Consider the following 9004-nt stretch of genomic DNA (forward strand, 5'->3'; position numbering starts at 1 on the left):
GGGCTGGCTACTGAACTAAGCTTCCATCCCATATAGTTGCATCTCCTTGCAACAGTTCATGTCACTGTATTCCTTGTAAGGTATTAAGACTCTTCACTGCAATACCTTCGTAACAAGACAAGTTGTTTTTCTACCTTGTTTTCCAAGAACTTTATGCTGTGATGTGATGACCTGTGTCCATCTATTCCCTTTCTTCTCTTCTTCCACAAGAAACTGTGGAGCCATTTGGATAATACGGGGTATAAGGAAGGATAGGGAAGAGGAGAGGCCAAGAGAAACTACTGTGTAAGAAACTCAGGTTTCGTTAGTACCGTTGCTCATAAAGTGCATGTCTTTCTGTTCCCCTTCCTTCAGACTGCCGGTTCCCAAACTAGAAGATACAATTAGGAGGTATCTGAATGCACAGAAACCGCTTTTAAATGATGATCAGTTCAGGTATGGAAAAACAAGATATGCATATTGCAGTATCATGTGCTGCTTCAAAGCCAGGTGTTACATATAAAAAATAGGACTTTGTGACAGCATTTTGACTTTTATTGATTGCTGTAGGAAAACTGAAGAACTTGCTCATCACTTCGAAAAGGGAATTGGAAGAGAGCTGCATGAGAAACTGGTTGCTCAAGACAACCAGAACAAGCATACTAGTTACATCACAGGTATGTTTGCCTACTGAATATTGGAGTCTGGAGATCAACATGCTTGATAACAGACAGCTCATAATGCTACAGATAAAATAGGCTGAAGCTTAAGTTCTCAACTCCATAAACTTGGATTAACATGCTGTGAATAGTGTTTGTGGCTGTATTTGAGCAAATTCTGAGTCTCTGATGGAAAGAAGAATGCTAATCATCTAACTTGTATATATCAGAATTCTGGATAAATGGATATTGGAGGAACAGTATTTTTTCACGAGTTGCTGTATTTAAATTTGAGTTTACAGGGATTATCTTTTTTCTTTTTCAATTGCTGTCTATTTATGTTCAGGTTAATAGAGGAGCTTAACTGGTAACTTCCCTTAAGGAAACTAAGGCAATCATTTTCAAATAATTCCATGTTACTTGGAAAGAAAACTGAACTCTGTGTGGTGCTCAGAGAATATGACTAAGCTTTGGGAGGCAGAAGCGGTCAGTGCTCTGGACATAAACCCCCTCAAAACTACAAAACCATATTCTTTTAAAGAGCAAAAGAAAAGGAGCAACAGAAAGAGGAAGATGAGAATAAAGAAAAATAAATTAAGAGAGGGAGAGCATGCATATATTTTTTTGATTATTCTTCCTTATTATTGCTTCCATGGACTTCCAAATACAAGTGTCTGCTTATGAAAGTATTGGATGGATAGCAATAGAGGTGGAAATATTCAAATACCTGTGGAAGTAGAAGTTTGCATGTTGCCCAGCAGATGCACTTCTATCCTTGCTATCTGTTGACACTACCTGTAAGGGTGTTAGCTACCACAAATTCCGTAGAGAATACCAGACTATTTCACAAAAGCTGCTGTTCATTTTGTTATCTTTTACTTTCCATTCACTTTGAACAACATCTGGGGTTTTAACTGGTGGCTTTATGGTGTTTGTCAGTGCTAATCAGCATGCTGCTTTTTGTCTGTGAACTGTGGGGTGTTTGGTTTGTATTTCTTTTTGTTTAGTTGTTATTCTTTTTTAGGCCTCTTAAAAGACCTGTTCCACTTGAAATTGGTTTCTGAAACTATGTATAGTTGCTTCCACCCTGGACTTTCAAGTCCAAGGTTAAAAGGCTATGTGATGATGATGGGTGTGGTTTTAAAAGTGTAGATGAATGCTAGTTACTCACCTGTGAGGACCTGGGATTAAAATTATAATTTAGGTCTTTGAGTTACGTGTTGCCCTTCTTACAGCCCAGCTAGAAGGTTCTACTAGGGACTGAGGCAGGCTTGGAATAATACTTTTTAATACATCAGCTGCCTTGAGATGAAGTTGGTGTGCACTTGCCTCCTTCGTCTGCATCCAGTCAATGTGCAATAGCAGAGCTTGCTGAGTTTGAAGTTGTTAATGATGATGAAATACAACCTACTTAAAAAAAACCCTTCTCTGCCTATGCCCCCTGGATTTTCACATATTCATAGGCAGGTGTAAAGATATGAGTACTTTTTAGAGCTATGATTGATTCCATTGGTTTTGGCAAGCACAGAACCTTTGGGTCACATTCATGCTTCTTGATATGCTGACAGACTGTCTAAAAGACCTGTGGGTATCAAATGTAATTCTGCTTTCCAAAGTCTTTTCTGGGCCTAGAATAACTGTGAGGTCCCCCTCTAACCTCATCTTTTTGCCAGCTTGAGAGACCAATGGTAGCCCATCGGTGTCAAGAGTTTTGCCCTATGGTGATCATTTTCGTGGATAGAATGAGGAAGGAAGTGGAAATGCAAGACAGCAAATGTAGGTGGAGGAATGCTGCCAGGAATGAGGGAGACACTAGATCAAGAAAAAAGGTGGTTCTAAAGAGAAGCATGCCCTCAGTCACAGAAAGTTGCAGAAATTAATACCTTAAGAGTAGGTAAAGGCATGTTCCACTCCAAATGTGAGGTGTGCACAAAATACAGTGCTAGGGAGCTGCATTGTATGTCATGGGAGTTACGGTTTATCACTGAGCCATATAGGAAACATGGAAATTCACCCTCGTTGCTAATGACATTGAAAGTCTTGATATGGATTACTCCAAATACAGTATTTTTGCAATTAACCAACAATACCTTTCTTCATAATTGGAGATTGCAAAAATCCTTAGGGGAATTACTGCATATGTTTGTCTTGTTTGTATGAAGTTAGGGAGGTGTTTATTCATGATCGTTGTTGGAGACAGGGTGTTGACTACTACATGAGCCTCTGGTCTGACCCAGTAAGCTGCTTTTATGTTCTGACCTATTTCTCAACTCTCCATTTTCAGGTCCCTGGTTTGACATGTACCTAAAAGCACGTGAACCTGTTGTTTTGAATTTTAATGCATTTATGTCTTTTAATTCTGATCCGAAATCTGAATATAACGATCAGCTCATACGAGCTACGAACATGACTGTTTCTGCTATACGTTTTATGAAGACTTTCAGAGCTGGTTGTCTTGAACCAGAGGTTTTTCACCTCAATCCAGAAAAAAGTGACACTCAGATCTTTAAAAAAATTATCCGATTTGTGCCTTCTTCACTTTCTTGGTTTGGTGCCTACATGGTCAATGCATACCCCCTAGATATGTCTCAGTACTTCAGGCTTTTCAATTCTACGCGTCTGCCGAAGGTCAACAGAGATGAGCTTTTTACAGATGAAAAGGCAAAACATTTATTAGTACTGAGAAATGGGAATTTTTACATATTTGATGTTATTGATAGAGATGGAAGTATGCTGAAACCTTCAGAAATACAAGCACACTTGAAATACATCCTTAACGACAACAGTCCAGCCCCGGCCTTCCCTCTTGGCTACCTCTCTAGTGAAAACCGAGATACATGGGCATTGCTGAGAAAGAATCTACTGGATAATGGCAGTGAAGAAGCTCTTCAAAAAGTAGACTCTGCTTTGTTTTGTTTAAGTTTAGATGATTTTCCCATTAAAGACTTTGTGCACTTGTCCCACACTATGTTGCACGGAGATGGTGCTAACCGCTGGTATGACAAATCCTTTAATCTTATCATAACTAAGGATGGCACTGCAGGAATTAATTTTGAACATTCCTGGGGAGATGGCGTGGCTGTGCTTAGGTTCCAGAATGAGGTTTTTAAAGATAGCACCAAGGCACCAGCCATCAGCCCCCAGTCCCAGCCTGCTTCAGTAGACTCTTCTAGAGCAGTGCAGAAACTTGACTTCAAGCTGAATGATGCCTTAAAAGCAGGAATTACCAAAGCCAAACAGAAATTTGATGCCAATGTAGAAGCCCTGTCACTTAATCTGATTCAGTTCCATGAAGGGGGCAAGGACTTTCTAAAGCAGAAAAAGGTAAGCCCAGATGCTGTGGCTCAGCTTGCCTTCCAGATGGCTTTCCTTCGACAGTACAATCAGACTGTTGCTACATATGAGTCTTGTAGTACTGCAGCTTTCAAACATGGTCGTACAGAAACTATACGTCCTGCCTCAGTCTATACAAAGAAATGTTCAGAAGCTTTTGTCAGGGAACCGTCCAAACATAGCACAGAAGAGCTTCAGAAGTTGATAGTGGAGTGCTCAAAATACCATGGCCGTTTGACAAAAGAAGCTGCTATGGGTAAGTAGGAAGATATCAAACACTCTTGCTTTTGCACTAAAACATCTATTAAGGTTGCTGTAAATGTTTACATCACAACTAAATAATTTAATTTTGATGGAGGTCTTAGAGACCTCCATGTCAAGTTAACGTAAACTTGACAAAAACAGTAGCAGAAGGCTGCAGTTTATTATGCATTCTCATTTCTTGATGGAGGAGAATGCCTCTGTGCATCCCATTTCACTTTTAGTGTGTTGAGAATTTTTTATACTTTAGTTTTCGTCCTTATGGCAGCTGGGATAGCTGAAGATGTGATAAATACTTAGTGCATGTTGTACTCCCCAAGGCAACCAAGAACTTTGGCTTTATGTCTGAGGAGTTACTATCTTATCCCTGCAAGGGATAAAGGCTTTAACAAGTTCCAAATCCAACTAATTCTTTGGCTGTGCTCCTCCTGGTATTTTTCTAAATGATTTCTTTGGAATTGTCCTTCACAGAAGCATAACTGCTATAGTTTCGGTAAAATTGACTGTTGAACATTACCCCATAGAGTCGAAAATTTGCCTCCTTTTGTTGATGCAAGATCTTCTTCCTCTTTACACTATAAATTTTAGGAAAGCCTTTCTCTGTTAAAAACAACTTAGATATGTTTTTTTAAATTAACTATTTAATTAAAGAATTAATTAAAGAATATGATGTATTATTAAAATTGTCTGTTAACATTGCACTATGTTTACTGTCATGAGTCCTGGTTGAGGCTAGCAGTAAAACAGCAAGCCCTCATTCCCTGGGATACATGCATTGAAAGTGCAGAATGTCTGGGTTCTGAAAAATAATTCCTGCTAATACGAAAATAAACCCCAGTCTATAGACTTCCTATTCTGTGGCTGAAAAACAATGCGATGTCAAAATAAGTGAGTTTACTTCCCATATCATCTCTCTAATACTTGTTATTTTATTTTAACAGGTCAGGGATTTGACCGACATCTTTTTGGCTTGCGCTATTTAGCCTTATCCAAAGGTACTGCACTGCCTGATTTCTATCAAGACCAAGCCTATGCTCGGCTTAATCACAACATCATTTCTACAAGCACATTGAGTAGCCCAGCTGTGCAGTTAGGAGGGTTTGGCCCAGTGGTGTCTGATGGCTTTGGAGTAGGGTATCAGGTACATGATGATTGGGTAGGTTGTAATGTTTCCTCTTACCCAACTAGGAATGGTAAAGAATTCCTTCAGTGTGTATACAAGTCACTAGAAGATATCTTTAATGTTTTAAAGGGCAAGAAAATAGGTAGTTAGACATAAAAACATTGCAGCACTTTATAGTTGCAGTACAAAATGCAGACTCTGTCTAATTGGCATACTAATCAGTGTTAAATGTGGCTGAGACTGCCCAGCTTAATTGTCTTCCTTTATCTTCATTGAACTTGGATACCTTTAGATTCACTATGAAATTTGTACCTATTTTTAAGAAATAAGGTATAGACCTTGAATGCATGTCAGGAAATACAAACATTCACAATGTCAAAATTAAGTAACAGATCCATCTGTTCCAACAGATCCATGTGTTCTTAAAACACATTTAAAATAAAAAGCATTGTTAATGAGTTTATGAACCTGGAACATCTGTGTTCCATGAGTGTTTAGACAGACAACAGCACTGTGATACCATTCTTAAATGGTTTGATTTTAGAAAAATCTGTGCAATACTTTTAAATATGAAAGAGTGGTTACATTTGCACTCTTGCAGTAAGCTTGCTTACTAACTTGTCACACTTTTATCTTTAAACTTGAATCGATATCAGATATGATTGTGCATCAACTATTTGAAGCCTCTCCACTGTAACAGCTTTTTGAGAAACAAAAAATGAAGTGGGAGGCTTTATGTAACCTGCAGTCACTAACTGTGTTGTTAAATTGACTGGAAAAGACTGTATTGTAATAAAGCTATCTATTAATAACCAGAGTTATTTTATTGCCATATCGAAATTATACAGTATGGGTAGTCCCTTTATCCCATCAATAACTCATGTTTCTTATAAAGGGTGAAAAGACTACTACTGAAAGCATTCTGCAATGTTGGCTCTCCCCTTTCCATACATGAAGTCTGTCCAATAATCTGCTTTTGTTTTGCTATGTAAACCTGTGGTCTTGTGCCTTAAAAAAGAAAAATCACTGAACTTTATCTTTTGGGGTTTTCTTTCTCTCCAAACTTCCTCTTGAAAGGTGGAAGTGGAAAAGTAAGCTAAACAATGTTTTCCCATGTCTGCTATCAGCTAGAACTTTTGATGTTACTTTCTGTAGCAAATGCTAGAGTCTTTGTGCCCAGAGCTGCGTCTTCAATGCATTGGGGCTTGTTGCAGAGATTCTAAAGACTAAGGCTTATCAGAACTCTCTGAAAGATTGCAGGAGAGCTTGAGCATAGACATCATAGACATCAGTGAGATGAAACTGATGCAGAGAGGTTCCTCATGTGCTGTTCAGTTACAAAGTAGGTGATAGCAAAAGGGGAAGGGGTCTTCATCAGTCAAGAAGCCAAAGGTGCTCAAAGTTGCTGGAATTACAACACAGATGCCCTTTGCATGCGACTCCTTTTTGCACAAAAATTATGGTATGTATAACTTGAACTCCTCTGCCTTTTAAACCCTCTTGACTTTCACTCTTTTTCTTCAGGGAAGAGGAGTCTCTCTCTGGAGCTGAATACCACAGTAGTGCTTGCTTTTGCAGCTCTGTATGAAACTAATGCAGCTCATGTATTTCAGCACAGCCCACCGTGTCCTGGACAAACAAATATATTAGCAGAACATAAAAGTCTGAGCATGTTGGTTGGATGTGATGGATCACGTTCAGAGGCTCAGAAACCTACTTGCCTTCACTGTTCCTTTGGATATCTCCGCTTCCAGGTTCTCCCAGTATCTTTTTTTTTCTTTTATCACAGTAAGCATAAGCAATACCATATCTTGAAGTATGAACTGCAAGTGCTAGGAAGGGGAAAGGCATGCTTTAAATAAGCAAACCTGAAGGCTTATAAACTTTTCTTAGCCAGGGCTGTTTCTTCTGCAGCCTGTAATGTGCTGTTCTAGTTTTCAGCTGAAACGGATTATTTTAAAACTTACCATGCTTGTTCTTGCTGGATGAAGGAAATAATACATCAGGAAACAATGATCAGACTCAAAGTCTTTGAATGAAATTCACTAAAGAAGATTTTGGTGGGTTTTTTTGTTGGTAGGTGTTTTTTTTTCCAAACATGAGGACAGGTGGCAATATTGTGAGAGCACTTGCCAAGAAGTAGGAAGTCTGTCTTCAACTGGAAATGAGTGAGGTTTACTTAACTCAGAAAGCTAACTTGATTTTCAGTAGATTGTAACAGCTATGTGTGTCAGTAGTAGTCAAGCTTAGTAAGCGTTCTCAGTAAACTCACCTCAGTGTCTTTACTTGAACTGGCAGAAAGCTACTAAAGATGAACCTTTTCCTTTGAACAGTTAACAGTCCCTTTACTAATACTTACAGCCATTTCCTGGTGATAGGAGTGGTGAGTGAAAAGACCTTATTTGCTTATGTTAGAGAATCAAATGTGGGCACTTCTTGGTGATAGGCTATTTAAAACTTTAAGGCTGTAAGTTGTCCAAGTAGTTGTTGATACAGTAGTTAAGCTACAGTCCACCACAGGCATATATATTCCCAAAAAAGACAACATTAAGAAAATGGCACAGTTCAGTCAAGCATATATACTGTTTTCAGTTTGTACTGAGGCCACATCAAAGTGCTCTGTGGAAGATATTTTATTAGGGCATGCTGAGAACAGTTAAGTACCACTTAGGTTTCCATTTCTGAAGTACAGCCATGTGAAAAGTAACTCCAAGGAAACTGCGTATCTGATGGTTACAGCTCCTTCATCAATAAGCATGTCAAGATTTATTACAGGTATGAACTTTAGCATTTTACAAATTTATGGGTAACTTCATAAATTCCAACAGATTCCTTTGTTTTTTCATCATAGTCATTCCAATCCTATAGGAAATAAGATTTCACAGTATTAGTCACAGAGGATAGAATGCAATCATGTCTAAAACAGACTGGAATTCAAACTGAAACTAAGCCTCACTCAAGCTTGGGTCTTGGGTTTCTGTGGAAAGCACTGTGCAGTCACAGCTAAGTTCTGATATCTGAGAGAAGCAAGAGCACTGACTTGAAATTAAATGAGCTTCAGTCTCAGTGTTTTTATTTTAACAGTAAATTTTTTTTCATATATAGTCCACAGCCTGTAGTGGACAAGACAGCAACCATGGCAGGTGAAAGGATTATGTATAATTTACAATACCCTAGTCAGGTGGGTACGCAGACAAGCAGATCCCTGCCAAGTAGGATACCAGGGAACAGATTTGACCTTGAGATTCTTGCTGGCCACCAAGGAAGATTTGCAATGCTGGAGTCATTATCCTGAGCTTTGAAGGACAGTTCTTTGTATTACTTTTTAACACCTCTGCACACAGGAAGAAGTGTAGGCATCTTCCTAGAAAAATCAGTTCACCACTCTGAAGAACTCCAGCCATTTAGTATTCCAGGTGTTTGCACTCTGGAATTCCTGAGTGACTTAAAAGAAAAGTTGCATTTCTACCTTTGTCAGCTGCTAAGCTAACAACTGTGTACTTCTAAAATGACACTGTTAGTAATGCTGGTTATTCACAGTTGATTTAGTTTCTCTCTCCAGCTATGACCTTCCTGTGCCTATATGAAAGAGCAAAACTAGTCTCTTGAATGTGCAGGGTGTGTATTTTGGACTAGTAACTTAGGGAAA

General features: G+C 38.7%; 2 protein-coding genes across 2 annotated transcripts in view; one reads left to right on the top strand and one right to left on the bottom strand.

Moving 5' to 3' along the window:
* The first annotated feature begins 328 nt into the window (after positions 1-328).
* Positions 329-6187, top strand: CPT2 (carnitine palmitoyltransferase 2). Its single transcript, XM_010281987.1, has 4 exons — positions 329-435; positions 550-656; positions 2923-4227; positions 5174-6187. The coding sequence occupies exons 1-4, from the start codon at positions 329-331 to the stop codon at positions 5503-5505; spliced, it is 1851 nt and encodes a 616-aa protein (XP_010280289.1). The 3' UTR covers positions 5506-6187.
* Positions 6188-8139: 1952 nt separating this feature from the next.
* Positions 8140-9004, bottom strand: part of LOC104616850 (chromosome unknown open reading frame, human C1orf123) — a 7492-nt gene continuing 6627 nt past the window's right edge. The window contains 1 exon segment of the mRNA XM_010281998.1: positions 8140-8217. Coding sequence (XP_010280300.1) covers positions 8140-8217 — 78 coding nt within the window.

This window comes from Phaethon lepturus, unplaced genomic scaffold, assembly GCF_000687285.1.
Source record: "Phaethon lepturus isolate BGI_N335 unplaced genomic scaffold, ASM68728v1 scaffold54860, whole genome shotgun sequence".
NCBI classification, from domain to species: Eukaryota; Metazoa; Chordata; class Aves; order Phaethontiformes; family Phaethontidae; genus Phaethon; species Phaethon lepturus.

Coding starts and splice junctions, on each gene's coding strand:
- CPT2 (XM_010281987.1), top strand. CDS start 329: ATGTCTTTCTGTTCCCCTTCCTTCAGACTGCCGGTTCCCAAACTAGAA. Junction 436..549: donor TTAAATGATGATCAGTTCAG/GTATGGAAAAAC, acceptor TGATTGCTGTAG/GAAAACTGAAGAACTTGCTC. Junction 657..2,922: donor GCATACTAGTTACATCACAG/GTATGTTTGCCT, acceptor CTCCATTTTCAG/GTCCCTGGTTTGACATGTAC.